The sequence below is a fragment of the Patagioenas fasciata genome, chromosome 7, assembly GCF_037038585.1.
Source record: "Patagioenas fasciata isolate bPatFas1 chromosome 7, bPatFas1.hap1, whole genome shotgun sequence".
NCBI classification, from domain to species: domain Eukaryota; kingdom Metazoa; phylum Chordata; class Aves; order Columbiformes; family Columbidae; genus Patagioenas; species Patagioenas fasciata.
In genome coordinates this window covers 37,628,082-37,645,436 of record NC_092526.1, presented here as the reverse complement: position 1 = coordinate 37,645,436, position 17,355 = coordinate 37,628,082, and the positions used below count along the sequence as shown (strand labels likewise).

The 17,355-nt window shown below is 48.1% G+C and overlaps 1 protein-coding gene across 8 annotated transcripts in view; it reads left to right on the top strand.

The window, feature by feature from the left end:
• Window positions 1–17,355, top strand: part of NRP2 (neuropilin 2) — an 82,430-nt gene that overhangs the window by 44,081 nt on the left and 20,994 nt on the right. For 6 of the 8 annotated variants that reach the window (XM_065841314.2, XM_065841312.2, XM_065841315.2 and 3 more), the window contains exons 10-13: window positions 443–587; window positions 3,862–3,978; window positions 6,297–6,449; window positions 15,727–15,989. In XM_065841314.2, the coding sequence (XP_065697386.1) occupies window positions 443–587; window positions 3,862–3,978; window positions 6,297–6,449; window positions 15,727–15,989 (678 nt within the window). The remainder of the gene's footprint in view (window positions 1–442; window positions 588–3,861; window positions 3,979–6,296; window positions 6,450–15,726; window positions 15,990–17,355) is intronic. The other 2 variants (XM_065841318.2, XM_065841319.2) reach the window with 1 other exon arrangement.

Here is a 17,355-nt window from a genome sequence, read left to right as displayed (position 1 = left end):
CCCTCTGTTTATTCCCCACAGACCTCAGTTTGTGCGTGTAAGCTGAAAAGCAGCAGTACTTGGACTGCGAGGAAAACTGAGCGTTTACACTATCCTAGAACATGCAGTAGCTTCTTTATTTGCCAAAGGACAAATCTGATTTTATTTATATGTGAAGTTAGTGGATGTTCCCCAGGCGTGGCTTTGTTCGAAATCTGACCCCTGGATATAAAGCAGAGGCCAGGAGGGATTGTGCAAGGTTCTTAGAAACAGCCTGTCTGGTCCTCTGGAAACTGAGTAAAATCAATGCATTTTCTGCTCAGCTTGACTCAGTGGCCCGGAGTCGGACAGCTAAACTATTTCAAACCACAGCACTGTCCTGCCAGACCCGAATTATCAGGCCTGTTGGAGAGCATGTGGGATGCACACATCACTTGCCTCCTCTTTCTCTCTGTCTCTGTAGATTTTTGAAGGCAACATCCACTACGACATCCCTGAAGTCCGGAGGTTTGATCCTGTTCCTGCCCAGTATGTCCGAGTGCACCCGGAGAGGTGGTCCCCAGCAGGAATAGGAATGCGACTGGAGGTGCTGGGCTGTGACTGGACAGGTAGGAGCCCCTGTGTCTCTGCCCACCTGCTCCATTGGGGCCACATTTGAGCTTTTGAATCCAAATGGATAAAGACAAAAAGTAGGAAGAGAAGCAGAAGTGCAGAAGAGGGGTGCAGTGAGCAGTACAGATATCTTGAGGTGCCACAATAACGTCTTGCTGTAAAAACAACAGTTCCTCTCTCACTGAACCCCATGTGGAAATCCTTTTGAAGCAAAGGTTGGGAAGTTAACCCTGTGGCATCTCTACAACATCTCTAAGACCAGGGAAGTTTGTTTGCCTTTGCCCACCTGTTTTTCACAAGCAATATGCCTTGCAGCCACCGTTACTTTTAATACAGAGGTGAAAACTGTCTAACACACTCACTGGGATCAGGGGAGATGTGCTTCTGACCCTCCTAAGGCTTGATGGTGATTGATTGCTCCATAGTTTTATTCCCAAAAGCCAGAAATGCACCCAACAGCTCATTGTGTCTGATGCTAGCTTTTCAGTGCCAGGGGCTAGTTGTCCCTTTTTTTAATCTATTTTATTTTTTAATAATCTTCTTAAATCTGAATCTGGCATCCAGATGTCAGTGATAAAGAGGTAGGACTTCCATTTTATAAACACATCTGTGGAAGGCATTTTCTTGTAAGAATTCCCATTCTAGGAGCTTAAAAGGCACAGAGCTTTTTTCCACCGTTTTGCAGAGTCTTTGCTTCTCTTTCCTCCTGTGATGTGCTGTGAGATACATTACAAACACTTAACAGCAAATCACAGAACACACGTACACACAATTAATAACGATAATTTGTCACCTTTGAAGTCAATGGCAAATCTCACCCTGGACTGGGAATCCATTTTAAGTGATCTAAACTTTAAATCAAGATTAGATTACAACATCTTTGGGATGTCCACAAAGGGAGATAGTCACACAAGACCTCTGACCATGAATGTGTCAGCCCGTCCATTGCACTCCTCCAAATTAGAGAATAAGAGGGGTGTGGCATCCTCAACTTCTGCTATTTTTGGTCTGAATTTTCTTTTACAGCTATGTCCATGTTCTGTTTCAGTATCAGCAGCAACAGCCCATGTTTTTTCCAGGTAGGGTGCTTTATGGTCATTTCCCAGTGTGGCTGTCTAATCATTTGCACATTGTAATGTTTAAAACTCAACTGCCAAGTCATAAATATTCGTAGCTTTATTGATCTACAGGCATTCCACTTTGTAATCAGAGCAGGGCTTGTAATCTTGTGGATTCGCCATGTTATAAAAAAGTGTTTATACCGCTGATGCAACCTGGGGAGCAGAGATAGCCCATGGCATTATCTGCGTGCTAAATCCCGGCTGGCTACATGCAGCGGTCCCTGGCAATGCCAAGATAGAGCCCTCCTTTGCTGGGAGGACCCTGGCACATTCCAGAACCAGCTCTGAAAACCCAGGCAATTGCACTTACTCGCGAACAAGATTAAGAGATGGATTAAAACAAGCTGATTGAAAACATATTCAAGTGAGGATCTATGCCATGTGTACCCTGCCTACCTGTGTATATTTCTTAGTAGCAATGAGCGTCTTAATTACTGAGTCCAACAGGTAACCTAACAGCAGCTGGGCTCACAAACTAGTTGGCTAGTAGCTCAAAAATTGGGAAGCAGGGAGTCAGCAATTGGTTTCTTTCAAAGACCTGCCAGATTTTTTCCTCTGAAGAGTGGAGATTGATGAATGTTCACTTGCAGCTGGTTTTCTCTCCTTTGAAGTTCCAAACATCTGTTTTCAATTACTTAGTGACTTTGCATTTTGATCAGCAGTTACCACCAGTTGCACAGACACTTGCTGGGCCAGGGAGGGAGAAAGCAAGCAAGCAAGACCTCTCTTTTTCACTTTCCATTTCACACATCACGTTGTCCTCCCTGCTATTTTCATTATCTCTTGTAACCATCATGTTGCGGCTCTGCCATGGTAACTGATTTTTCAAGATATATTTCTGCGGCTTGTCCGTGGCACTGCGACGCTGTTGATTTACATCCGCTCGGCATCTGTGTCCCGTATGGGACTTGGCTTTCAAGGTCCTTCCACATTGTCACATTTCAGCTATAAATCTCAATATACAAGAACAACAACATAAAAACGTACCAGCTCTAAATAACTTACAGCTTTTGATATGTTGCCTTCACCTGCTGCTTTATTTTTTTCTTTTCTTTTTTTATGACGTTTTTCTGTGCCTGGCTGCTCGCAATTTGCTTCTTGGTTGCGTTTGGAGTTTTATGGGGTTGTAACAAATTTGAACTTAAAAATTAAAAGACTTTGAGGTTATTTTGTATTTTATCCTGACAAAAAGACAGCCACAGGAAAAAAAAAACAAAAAAAACAAAAAAACAAACAAAAAACCCTGAGAGTTTATGTGCAACATGTTTAATAACAGGAAAATAAAAGGGCAAAAAGGAGCCCGTGGAAAATATTCAATGTATTTAGCCATTTCCTCCCGCTTCCAGCTTTATTAAATGATATCCTGAAGGGTGCCGACAAAGAAACACAATCACACATGATGGAGCGAAGCAGCGTCGTTTTCAAAGGGGAGAGAATCAAGCCTGCGGTGCTCCAGTTAACGCACCCGTAAAAGGAGAGATGGCTGGAACCTGATGTCGTTTACTGCTGATCTTAATATCCTTCCCTTTCTTGCTTAAATTTCCCCTGACACCTGCTTGGAGGTTGTTTCACACGGACCACGTTGGAGAGAGGGAAATTGGACGGAGACCCTTTGAAAGTGCAGTCAGGAGCCGGAGTGTGAAACCAGATGCTTTCTGCAGCGAGCAGCGCGCTGGCGGATCCGCTGGGCCCGCTGGTGGTTACGTCATTCCTGGGTTTGAGTGACTCGTTTTATAAATTGGCAGAATTGGTGGGAATGTTGTGTGTGTGTTTTTTAACGTGTCGTATGCATTTACGAAAGAAAAAGACGTTCTGCCTGTGATCTCTCTTATCCAGTAATGACAGCTAAGCGGATTGCCAGCACCAGTGTAGATTAAGAAATTAAGAAGAAAAAGCAGCATGTATGTCTAGAGGAGAGCCTTGTCCAATGGGAACTCTAAATCAAAGCAACTCCCATATGGAAACAGCCAGTTCACTTGAAGTTCAAACCACGCTGACATTTGTAGCACGTGGAAATTTCATGGTATTCTTGTTCTATCTCTTCCTGCCATTATAAGAACAAGAGAAAAGTATTTTTTGCTTTGTTTCCTCCTACCTGGTCTTTTTGTGCTGTCTATCGCAAATAGCATCCCTGCTCCCTTTTTTCCAGATGTAAAGCCCACCGCAGAGACGCTGGTGCCCACTTTGAAGAGCGAAGAGACCACCACCCCATACCCAACTGATGAAGAAGCAACTGAGTGTGGTGATAGCTGTGGAGAAGAGGAGGGTATGTATCAGAGCAGCACATCTTTGTCTCAATAAATGATGGGTTAAGAGCTAAGGAAATACTCTTATCTTCCCATTAGCTCCTATACATGGATCGTATTCCTGGAAAGCTCAAAGTAATATTATTAGTGATAGGGCAAGATAAAAAAAACACCCAAACAAAACCTGCCAAAATCTGATAAGTTATATCAAGGAAGGATGCGAGAGCAAGAGATAGGACCTAATTCAGTCCCTACAGCATGAAACTTGAAGAGCTGCTCTCTCAGGTTCCTTACGTGACCTGGAGAAACTCAGTTAGTGCCCTGTTTAGAGCCACCTCCATTCCAGATCCCCTTGGCTGGGTGTTGTAAATTCAGAAGGTGATTCAAACTGCCTGGTATGCAGGACTCCTTTAGAAGAGGTCACAACTGCACAGGTAAATCGCAACGTGTAGAGAAGGCTGATGTCCCGAACACCTGTCTATCTGTTAAAAAACATCTTCCCTAATATCAGCTGCTTAAAATTTAGGAGGACAGTCTGGGCTCCTTTTGCAGGCAGCAGAGAGGGGGGAACACTAACTCTAGGCAAGAGTTTGTCCTCCTGGTCCTAGGTGGCTGTCAGATGTACAGGGAATGGTTTGGCGTCTGTGGTGTCTGGCTATACAAGACAGCAGAGCAGTGCAGGATTAGTTGTACAGCACAGTGTGCAGGAGATGCACGAAAACAGAGCCTGGGGCATTTACACAAGGACTTTCAACCAGAAATCTCAGGAGGAAAAGCTGTCCTTTGAGATAGCTCCTAGGACTTCTGTCAGTTCAGCTTCCAGTCCTGGAGGAAAAATTAATGGGTTTTAAAATAAATAAATTTTTAAAAGAACGTTAATTGGCTTTTCACACCTCCCATCGGGATTCTGCTGTAGTTCAGTTCTGGAAATGTGAGTTGCAGAAGTAGCTCGAAGGGCCTGATTCTCATTGCTTTGCCTCAGTTACGTGCCTGTGCAACCCTTCTACCATTGAGGCACTTGGGAAACTGCCGAGAGGAAATTTAGGCCAGTAATAGTCTCTGCAACAACACGATTCCTGGGTGCAGTCCAGGGCAAGAGAGTGAGCGGAGTTTGCCATGGAGCGTGGAACCAGCCTCCCTGTCAGCTTCCCTCAGATTTAGCAACAGTTTTCATTCTCATAAACAATGAGTGTGTTTCTCTGGACAATCAGATTTATGACAGCCAAACAGAAACAATGCTGCTCTCCAGGGTATGAGATTAGATTGGAATAAAAGGATCCATGATCTGTATTGTTTTATTTTGAAGTGGGAGCGTGTAAAGAAAACCTTCTGCCCCTTGCAGCAAAGTTCCCCTGATGCCTATCGCCTGAGTCACTCACCTCCTTCTGGCTATCGCTCACTTGGTGGGCACTGTGATTTAAAGCTTCCTCTTTGTTCAGGAAAAACCCAGCCTATAACTGGGCTCTGACGTGCGTGTCTGCTGAGTGCTTGGGATGGTCTCAGACCATTTCTGCTGCCTCCGCACCTTACGGTGCTTCCCCAACCAAAGGAGCCAGCAGCTGCCTGGTGGCTTCATGCAGCCCCTGGCATGGGTCCTCCTGCCCACAGACCTGTCTCTGCAGGCTCTCCAAAGCTTTTAAAGCCGTTGACACAGGGGAATTAGCTCTGCTTCTGTTTCACAGATGAAAAGTTAAATGCCTCGCTCAAAGACCATGTGGTGAGTCCATAGCGGAACTAGAAATAGAGGCTGGCTCCTTTCGCTCAGAATCCAAAAGCTTGAGCTCATGGTGGCCCCACGTTTCCCCTGGTAGCATTTCCATGAGAAGGTAGGAAGCGGTGAGTGACAGCTCTCCATGTTGACAGACAGCTCCCGTCTGGTGCAAGTGGCTCGATCTGTCACTCAGGAGCTGGGTTTTTGGAGCACTTGAGATTCTTCTTTAGGAGCCAGAGCAGGAACTGATGAGCACAGGGCACTCAGGAAGCTCTCTTCCTTGACATTTAAGAAGGCATTTAATATTTGACCGCTCTAGGGGATGAAGAGAAGGTGCTGATTAGAGTCTGGAAGCATTTGGTACTTGCTTTTATATTTGCTTAGTTTGGTGGATTAGTTGCAGGACATGGTGTGAGCATTTTGATGATGCAGAACTTAAGGCTGATCCCTGGAGCTGACGAAATGTGAGATAGGTTAAAAGCATCAGTGTGAGTGAGATTTCATGCTTTCTTCAGTATTTATGTCTTGCCAGCTATTTTAGTTTTGGGTTGGTTTTTAATAGCAACCCTTCATGGGTAGGTTATTTTTTTAATCCAACTTTATTTTGCTTCTATTTCTTTTTATAAGATTTCCATCTCCCTGTGAACTTCAACTGCAACTTTGATCTCCCTGAAGACCTCTGTGGTTGGTCACACGACTTAGCAATGGGTTATACGTGGTCTTTTCAGCCTACAAGCACCTGGATTGGCAACTCTGAACCAAGCCCTGAGACTGTGCCTGGTAAGATGGTTAATACCACACCAAAGCAGGGAAGAGGGAGCTGATTCGGTTCTCTCTGTGTGAACAGTGTGACTGATTATTGTGCAGCTATCAAGAGTTGTGAAGGCTGCGCAGAACTGAACGTTGTCTTTTGTGGAATCCTTCAGATGCTTTGCTTAATGGATTCATGACTTATTTATAAGACTATGACCACTGGCACTGAATTATACTAACTGTCCTCTTGAGATAGCCTTGAATTGGATGCTGGGCTTTGAATCCCCTGTGACCGTGTAGGTTAGTCTGGGCTTTGTTCCACATCCTGATCCAGTTGTCTTCTGTAGGACCCAGTGGTTTTTTCCCCAGAATGCATTTTCCCTTTTGTTAGAGATGCATTTCTTCCTTCCATATGTTGCTCGGATTGCCTATAGGCTTCAGCTATTCTGCACTCTGGGCTTGCACAGGCTGGATTTCAGCCTCCTCCAAGTGAAGGATGAGCTAAGCCCTAAGAATGCGGAAATATGCCAGCTTCTCTCTGTTTGACTTTTGCTCTTTTCCTCTTCTGTGCTTTGGAAGCAGAAGATTTGCATGGGTGTGGCAGAGCCTAATTTATGGAGGACCTCACTGAGATGTGCTGGCATGGGCTGGAAGGGAGCCCGCCTCTGGCAGCATGGTTGATGATAGATCAAGTTCTTCAGCTTCACATCTTGGAACTCACCCCGGGACTAGTGCCCTTTCCTTACCCTCGTTGGCTTTGTGGCACGGGTGGCACAAAGAACATTTGCCAGTTTCCTTTTAACGCTAGATTACATCACGGTAACATCGCTTCTCTGCACTGTCTGTCATTGTTTATGAAACTCAAGGCTCCCCGAGGGAGAGCTGGCTGATCTTACCTGGATTCAGCTCTGCTCTGATGCCTGGTGACTCCAGCTCTGGATGCCACGCTCCTCCCCGCCCTCCCCCTGGGAAGGTTGAGTCTGGAGATGCAAACATTGGGGCGAACCTGTTAGCCACCTGGCAGAGGCGCTGGCCAGATTGGCAGTGCCGCCAGCCAGTTGGAAAGCCATGCAGCCAACACCTGGTAGGCAGTGCTAAAGAGGAAAATATGTATTCTAGAAACATATGGGAAGAGGAGAATCTGCTACATCTCCACACACAAATCACCCCCACACAAATGCACACATCATTTCTCTCTGTAGCTCCTGAGGTGCCCGGCATTTTTCTAAGAGACACGGTAATGCTGTAAGTGCAGCCTGTATGGACACCTGACAAATTCTTTGGTGTGACATAGGGTCACAGTGTCTGCTATGGAGAAAAACATTTTCATATTTCAAGTGTTTATCTCTTCAGCATTTGAGTGCTTTAGAAGATTAATATCTGGAGCTCAGCGGAGCCTCGGGCAACAGGAGAGAACACTTACAGCCAGCCCCAGACTTAATAACCCTCCCCATCTCATTCGCTGTAATAATGTTTAATTAATATAAGCCTCCTGCAAGTAGGATAAAAATTACTTATTTTTATAACTCAGACTCAATTTTTCATTTCATTTCCTCTCCCCCGAGCCTCCCTACAATTAGTCGGCCATAGTTTCTTAGAAGACTTGGCTGTGTGTGCGCACGCGTGTGTGCGCTTGGCACACATGCACAGCCTGGAAGAGGCTGGTGCTGCCTCCACCCAGCCCACAGTTCTGCTTTTTACCTTTTTTCTACCCTTTCTTCTCTTCCTTGGTTAGTTATGAATTTCAAAGCCTCATCGCTGAACTCTCCAGTAGGGTGCTGTGTGGCACCAGACACCAAAGCACCGAGGAGGCGCAGGCAGGCGCTCCAGCCCTGTACGGGCAGAAGAAGAGAGGCTGAAGTGAGCTGCCCATGGCGCTGGAGGCAAAAAGCAGCAGATACCAGGCACAGGGATGGTTGTTGGCACTGCCATGGGATCAGCCTCCTGGCACAGGGCTGCGGAGGGGCCGGCGTGCAAAGGCGTCACTGCCGCTTCGCCTTGGTCCTGCTCTTAGAAATGAAGAAGATGTGACACAAAGGGAAACAACTGTTTGCTTTTTTCCTCCCCACGCAGCTTTTAAAAGCAGCTCGAGAAACATGAAGAAAAGGCGATGCTGGGCTGTCGGCAGGGACAGAATCAAAGTATTGTTTTGTTCACACTCCTCCATTCTTCCCCTGCCTTTTCCTCGTGCTCCCTCCAGCACTTTGTTTCTACTTAGAAAATTCATCCCCAGACTCCAGGGAGTAAGGAATGAAAAGCCCTTGTTCGGGGTGGTCTTTTCTTGTGAATTCCCCACCCTGGGGTGAGCAGTTGGGTGAAGGAGAGCAGCTGCGCTTGGTTTAGGGGCAGGGCAAAAGCTAATGGGAACTGAAAGCCGCTGGAGCCCAATTTACTCTGATTTAAAGGTGCTGCTTCTGGCTAGAGGCTGTGGCTGCTCCACAGTAGCGAGGAAGTGTGCTGTGCCTTTAAGAGCCATGTGGGATGTATTTCTATTTCTTCTGAAAATAGCAAAACAAAAATTAAAATTAAAAGGGAAAAAAATAATAATGAAAGGAGGAGCCCTGGCTCAGTCTGCGTGAGAGAGAGGGGGAAGGAAATGACCATGGTGAAATATCCTCTGTGAGGCACTTGATTAGAAAAGTCTGCTGAGAGACAGGCCTGAATTCCTCAGATATCTCCCGATTTCGTCTTATGCGCTGCGTGCAATTCCTCCTCATCTTTGGCATGGAGAACTTCTTCTTGAGACTGACAAGACACCCACTACTCTCACTCCACTATTTTTATTTCCAAGATACTCTTTCAGGCAGCTCTTCATTTCTTTTTTTAGCCTTGTGTTCCTCGGGCTCTTCACACCACGGATTAGCTCCACGTCCTCTCCAGCAGGCTCCCGTTACACGTCTGGGGACACCGTTGGTGAAAGTGGACCCAAAGTGCCCAACTCAGCAGAAGCCCAGCATGGTTCCAGCTGTTACCCTGCCCTTTGCAAGCCTGCAAGATACTGTTGCTCCCTTTTCCATGTCCCCATGAGAGATTGCCAGGATTTTTCTCTCTATGGATTTTCAGATGCTTCCCATTCGTAGAAAGATTCCCCTTAGCTGCACCTAGCAAGCTTCAAGGAGCAACAAGCTCAGGTTTCAGTGAGGCTTCATCCCCCCGTCCTGCTGCACGCAATGGCAATGTACCATTGGTGTCCAGATAGAGGTCTTATGACCTGAAAATAAATCTAGGTGGGTAAGTTGGGCACCTCAACTCTTCACTGTCTTTGCATTTCACCGGGGGCTTGATCCTGAAGGGTGTAAAGATCCTGGGTCATATCCATAGCTGGTAGGTGCGGCTGCATTGCTTTCAGTGATGCTACGCTAACAATCCAGCACTGAAAAGCTGGAATTGGTGTGTTTTGCCCATTTTTTTCCCCCTTCCCTTTTCTTACAGTCAGTAAGTAAATACCTTCTGGTCCTAGAAGAGCACTGTGGGGTCTGCACCTCTACCACACGCTGCTTCTCATTCAGGTGAGCACAGCGTCGGGATCAGAGCCCCAGCAGCGTCGTCGTAAACCCCGTGTTGTTCGGATGTTGGCAGCTGTACGTGCACACAGCAAAGGAAGTGGTTTTAAACCTTGTAGCTCTGCTGGCCACATAGCTCTTGGGCTGGGCTGCAAAAACCCACCAAGAGCTTCTGTTGTGGGCCATGGCCTCGCTGGCTTTGAGGAATGCAGCTCATTTGGGTTGCAGGCGCTGCAGGGAAAGGTTTATTTGTTTCAAAGCCTTTCCAGCAGAGGAATGTTTGTAGTGCTCTGAAGTTTCATAAGAGCTTATTTTTTAAGGAAAACAAATGTTGAGCTGTTTTTAAGCTGATGGTGACCCTTCACCATTCCTGTATCTTTCCCATGGGATCTTTAAAAGGGAAAGTTTCATATTTTTCCTGCAATCCATGAGAACTTCTGCCTGAAGGCCTTGATCCTACTCTGTCCAAACCAGCAGAAAGGTTTTCATGGTGTTAATGGAGCAGGCCTAGACTGAACTGAGTCTGCACTTACTCTCATGAGACTTACTCTCAGGGCTTGTGCCTTGGGAACACATTTTGACCTCTAGGGTCAATCTCGTTCCCTTTGAAGTAGGGAAGGAGTCTTGCATGTGGGGTAGCGTGAAAGCCAAGCACTTCTGTGCAGTGAGTGAGCAGCTGGACGCTGTGGGAAGGAGACCACATACCCGGCTGTGTCTCTCCCCACTCCCCCCATGCGTGGTGCAGATTGCCTCTCAGCAGAGCTGTATGTGCCTTTCCTGACCCTCATTTGCACAGTGAGGATGGCAAACCCTAAAAAGCCACTTGTGCCTTGGCTGCCCGCAGCATGGTGGAGCTGAGACACGGCAGCACCCACATCACGAGAGATTTGCTGAGCATCGGCTGGGCTGTGCAAGTGTCCTGACCATGAGCCATGGCCATCCTTGTGCCCATACTGTCTTTCATGAGAGCAGGGACACAGCCATTGTCTATCCTGTCCCTGCACTGCCAGCAAAGCTCCCGCTCACTTGGGCTGGGTTGGAGGCAGAGGGGAACCCATTCCTCCAGGGCTCACCCATTTCTTCACTGTTTGTCTGCCTCAGTCATTAGTCACTTTTTGGACCCAAACACCAGTGACACACAGTGCCTATAAACCTGAGCTGGAATGCTCTCTGGAAAGCAAGACGCCGTCTCTCAAATCTCAGCATCCGCAGCTCTCCATCGCTTCGCAGCGCTGACTTGGCAGCCTGTGAGCCACAGACCCCAGTTCGGCGAAGCGCACGTGAGCTGCCGTGCGCGGCGTGTGGGGCAGAAGTGCCGGCTGGGCAGGTTAATGCCGTTAATTGTGCGTGTACAAGCGCTGGGCGCGGGTGGGTCTGCAAAAACCCTTTCGTGTGGGGGCACGCAGGGGGCCTGGCAGGCTGGCGGCAGACACGGCGCGGTGGCAAGCAACTCACTTAGCATAAATGTCAGGCTCTAATTGGCATTCGGTTTGTCAGGGACACTGTGCCCTCCCTGTGCTCTCAGGGGGAGGCAGTGGGCCTCATGGTTATACGGCACTGTTAAGGACATGAGCCTTAATTAAGAGAGAGGATGTAATGGCCTGTCCATTAGAAAGGCTCCGGAGAGCCGGCGGAGGGCTTGGTTCTGGGCAGGTGTGGGGTTTTATGCCTTTTACGGACTGATTTAGAGACTGAAACGGCAAGGACTTGGCAGGCTAATTAACACATAATCAAAATTGAGGGGATTTTCCAGCAGACGCAGTGATCTAGTTAATATAAATATTAGTTTTACGGAGGATTGATTTCCCTTCGTAAATGAAAGTCTGCCATTGAGGAGAGGCCTGTCACTGAAATTACGGCGGCAGCCTTTTGAGAGGAATTTGCGTGATTTGCCAAAAAAATTAAAAATATAATAACTATCCGATTTCAATCTGCATATTCATGCAGCTGCCATCCTGCTGCTCCCAGAGCACCCTGCAGTTGCGAGGGGATCTGCGCAGGGAAGGCAGAGGCTGATGCAGCCTCGAGCTCACACACCCCAGAAGGATGTCAGGGTCTGGGACATCTCCCCAGGGCCCAGAACAGAGAGATATGTCACCTGTGGGACATAGCTGACAAGAGGTGGCTGTGAAACAAGCTCTGCAATGAAGGGTGTGGTGACCTTTGGAGGGACATCAGTTCAGTGTGGATCCTCCATAGGAGCAGCAGCTGTAACTCAACGATATCCAGCAAGGGGGAAATGCAGAGGGAATCTGAAATCTCAGTAATTGCTTGTGTACATCCTGCCCGACATGTTTTGCTGGAAAGCCTCCAGATGTGCTGCTGAGAGCAATGAGGAAAGGTGCTTTTCTTGGGAGAGAGAGGGTGAGATGTGCAGGACCCAAACGCAGGCAGGCTGACCTTGTGAAGAGAGAGACTGCCGTGGCTGGTGGTTGCAGCCTGACCCAAACAGCGAGGCTTCATCCCCCGCTGCCCCTAATGTCCTCTCAGATGGCTTGCTAGCAGGAGGGGACAGGCACGCCTAGAGGAAACGGCGTTGGCCAGATGGTTTGTTTGCAGAGCCCAGAGCCCGGCTGGTGATTTATCCGGGACTCGCTGCCATGCACGTACAAGCAACTCTGCCATCATCTGGCTGGGGATGGTCATGTGTTCACGCTCCTCTGGCTTCCCTACATCTAGATAATACATAAATCTTCCATGAGATTTATGCTGTAGCATCAGTTGCAAAAACAGTGGTAGGTTAAAGTGCCTGAGCAGGTTTGTCCTGCCTTCTTTGAGCCGGCGCTTTGAACTACCAGTGCCAGTTCGGTGGGGGATGTAGCTGCTGTGTTAGCTGGAATAGAGGCTGCGAAGCAAAGTTCTGGGAAAGAGATTAAAATGCATTTCTGATCCTGGAAGAATTGATCAGCTCATCATTGCAAGGCTCCCTTCAAGTGTTTTAGCAGGGGAAATCAGCCTTTCAGGTGCTTTCTGTGCCAAAGGCTTCCATTTACTGTATCAAACAGAGAGACTACTGGAACCACCGGGCTCCCACATGCTGTTCCAACAATTAGCTCCACAGTGCCCTTGTTCAGTCAGTCTCAGCAAATTTGCGGGGCTTTTCAGAAGGTCCAGCTAGCCATTAGAGTGATCCAGCCATTTCATCTTCAAATGACACAGAAACTCGTGTCTGCATACACTCCATTCCAGAGGCTCCTGTTAGCAGGAGCATGTGGTACCCAAACCTTCTGCCACTTGCAGGGGAGCAGCTGGGTCCATCACCCCAAGGCTGAGCATCTCCACAGCCCTTGGGATCGCCAGCAGGTCCCAGAGAGCTCTGTGGGCCCAGCAAGATGCAGGGTTTGGGAGAGCTCTGAAAGAGCCTCTGTGGTTGTGAGGCAGGGGGGAGTTGGCTTTGGCTGCATTTCAGGCGTTTCTTTGATTTCACAGCCTGATAGGAATGGGAACAAATCTGAGGTCAGTGTCGCCCCGGCGGCAGGGCTGTGGCTCCGAGGCACACGGGCTCTCCTGCCGAAGCAGCGGAGGCGGCGACACTGGGTACCACTGGCTCCCAGGGAGGGGTGCAGATCGTGGGGGGTCTCCCAACTCCACCATTAACATAGTCCCCTGTGGCCAGCTGCAATTTTTGGGTGGATCTAAGGGTGGCTTCCATCCCTGCGCTCAATCAGGCTGCCTAGACGCTGGCACCAGAGGTCTGTCCTGAACTTTGAGGATTTGATCATCCTTGATTCTGGCTGATACTTTTGTTAAGGATTTGCCTGTGAGATCATTTCAGCTGTGTGATCACAGTCTGATTTGCTCTTCCACCTTGTTTGGTCTTGCTGCGTTTTTCTTTAAAGAGGTTTGTAGTGAATTACAAAAAGAGGGGTTTAATTCAGGAGACCTTCATGACTTGTTATGCTTTATCACTACTTATGCATGGAGTACAGCTTATTCTTTTATTTTTTTTCTTCTTCCACTTGTTTATCTCCCACATCTCCTCCTCCACCACTACCACTCCGAGGTAAATCACAAGAACACTCCTCCATTAGAGAACGGCATGGTACTTTTTCAAGTGATTCACTCAAGCAGGAGTGGGCAAACATGCTTTCATCGTTTTTTTTCCACTGTTGGCATAAAGTGCCAGGTGGCCCAAGTACATTTCATAGGTGCTGGAAAATATTGCTGGCAAATGTTGCTCTTTCTTTATGTGGCCAGTCAGGGACAGATTTGTCCTTCACGCAGCAAAATCAGTGAAAGTTCATATGGAGTGGATACGCTTTTGGAATATTTTGATCATACATCCCAGGAGTAGAGCGATGGCAATCTTTCTGCTGTCTTGTCCTAAATTTATTTTAGAAAGCTGTGTAGCTCACGGTGGTTGGTTTCAGCCCAGCTCTCTGGCAGCGACGAACTCGCCACTGATACATCTCCCTTGGGCTGGGATGTCACCTGATTGCTGAACAACAGCAGGGTCAGCTGCTGTTTTCTGGATGGGACCCGTCTTTTGATGCTCAGCAACTGGGCTCCAAGTTCAAGTCTCTCTGGTTTAAGTTTTGGAGGTGTTTTAGGAGCGCTTTGCAAAGATTCTCCGTGCAGACGCTGCTCTTCTGCCATTGCTGCGGGCACTGAAGCCACAGAGGGAGCAGGGCAAGCAGGAGGCAAAGCTGCTGCTCACAGCTCTGCCCATCAAGCGTGACAGGCTAAGATGTGGGGAAGGGAAGCGACAGACCCTTAAGTGTGGTCCTGGGGCAGAGGTGACCCTGCTGGGCTGCAGGAGGGTGGCATGAAGCACCAGTGACACTTGCCCACTGTGTAGCAAGAGCAAGCACATTCATCCCGCTCGAGTGAAATGCAAAATACAGCAATATCTGTTGTTTGCCTGTTTGTGTCACCTTGTACTGTGGGCACTGCAGCCAGAGCATCCCAAGGGACCATGTCCTGCCATCAGTTGTGACGGGAGGGGACAGTTAAGGATCAGATCAGCTACACGCTTGGCTTTCAGTCTGTGCTAAGGGACTTCAGGCATCCAGGCTGCAAATGGGGAGCTCCTTGAGGAGGCTTCTCATCGGAGAGGACTGGAAACCACTGATTCCAGACCAAATCAGTTGGGCCCAGGGATTTGTTTCCGTGGGCTTTTGCTGCTATTGGTATTCACATCAAGTATCTCCAGTTCCAGTCTCAGCCTTGAACTTCTCCTGGGATATCAAATGTATCAAATCTCCTCCCTGAGGACTGACAAAAAGCATGGCACAATTTAAAATCTAATATTAAAGCAAGTGAATCCCCTGCTGTATGTATTTCAGCTGCCTTCAAGTTTGCAGCTACCCGCTTGTCACCTGTGCATATTTCACTCACTGGGACCACGTCTTTCCTCTGTGCTGTGCTTTAGGGGCTGTTTTGCTGCATTACAGAAAGAACGAGAGCCAGGCTTTCATTTTGCCGTGTGTATCTTCAAAACAAAATTGTCAGCTAGACCCTGATTGTGGAGTATTTACCACTGGGGATGAAAAGAGGCAGGATGAACGCAGCGTGAGATCCCCATCCAAGATGAGTTTTCAGCACCAGCAGTTAGAAAAACCCACCTCGGGCTTGTTCGCTGAGCAGGCTCCCAACAGAATAAACACTTCCCCAACAATGTCATCATTGTACCATCACTTCTTCTGACCATAGCTGCTCTTTAACTTCTAATTATATCGATCTTCAGCTTACCGCTTTCTGGTTTTGCTGGTGAGGGTGGTGGCTGGTGAGGGATGCATGGTGATGAGACACTTGTTGCAAGTGACCCCAGAAAACTAAATAATGATGTTTTCTTTGAACAGAAAGCAAGAATTACCTGCGGCTGCAGAGCAGTGGAAGGAGGGAAGGCCAGCGTGCCCGGCTCATCAGCCCCACCATCTATCTGCCCCGGAGTGCTGTCTGCATGGTTTTCCAATACCAGGTGTGGGGCAGCAATGGGGTGATGCTGCGGGTCTGGCGGGAAGCCAGTCAGGAGCACAAGGCGCTGTGGGTCATCACGGAGGGCCAAGGGGAGGAGTGGAGGGAAGGCCGCATCATCTTGCCGAGCTACGACATGGAGTACCGGGTAAGATGCTCAGGGAAGGTGTGCTGGACCAGGCAGGGATCTCCAGCATCTTTATTTCAGTGTTTCAGAGCCAAGACCCATTCATCATTAGGGTATGTGGCTGTTTTCATTGTGTTTCTCAAGTTGCCATAGTAACTAAACGACACTGTTTGTTATTCAGAGAGTGCCTGTCTTCTGCACAGACTTGGGCCTTTGTTCAGCCTGTTGCCTTTTATATTCCTCAATTCTCTCACTTTGCAAATATTTTTTCTCCTTTTTTGATTTTTTTTCACTTTGTTTTGTGCATTTTCTCCCCCCAGCAACTGGTGGTCATCATGTAGTGTGACCAGGAGAAGTGGGAAACTGGGAAGGGGGTACAGCCAACTCTTAAGGGCAGGTAGCAAACAGTCCTTATGCAGCCTTGACTGCAAATGCTGGCATGGGAGAAGGACAAGGGAATGCGAGTTTGTTTATGAACCCACTTCTCTGATACCTTAAACCAGATCAGAGGGCTGGGTGCAGCACTGTGGGATCAAGGCCCTATCCCTCTGTCAGGAGGTCAGTGGGAGAGAAGGGATGAGCTGGAGGGAGCTGTGCTGCTCATTGCAGCCGCCTGAGCCCCTCTGGCACCGCCATGCCAGCACCCCGCGGGGATCGGCTGCTTCCAGGAGTGCCTTTGGCGTGGTTAGCCCTTCTGGGCAGTGTGCCGCTTGCCAGCGAGCCAGGGCTACTGTTGTCACTTGTTAATGAGGATCAGCACAGCATCTAGCACCCTCCAAGCGCATATTTGCAGGCTTGAGGCAGCACTTCTATGACCACGCCGGCAGGGAGCCTTGCCCTGACCCAGAGAGCTGACACTGACCCCTCCAAACTGCTGCCTCTGACACTCTGTCCCCTGCACAGTCCTTCAGGAGGGTGTCCCTGCAGGCAGGTGTGGGTCTGGGCTGCCCAGGCACCCCGGATGAAAGGAGACACCTAAAATGAGGAGGGGATGTTTGTGAAATATGTAGGCCTAGGGAATTATTTGGACCCTCAAGAGCAGGCAGGGAGATAGAAAGCAAAAGCTTTGCACTGGAGCTGTGTGACTAGTTTGCATGTGTATGTTTGACTTTTCAGTAAAATACCAGTAAACACAATATGCCTACAGATAAGAATGATGGGCACTGGCTGACTACTTAGTGCGTTAAACGCGAATATACAGGCATTAACTAAATAACAGCATCATTATGTAAATAATGCAAGTCTCTCCACTCAGCACTTCTTAGGCTAACGACTCTATTTATTTTTGTAAATATATTTTGCGTGTGATTAAGTAGGAATAAATTGACCCTTCTCCTCCAACATTTTGATACTTCTTATGTAATGTTGATGGGAACAGCACTTTACA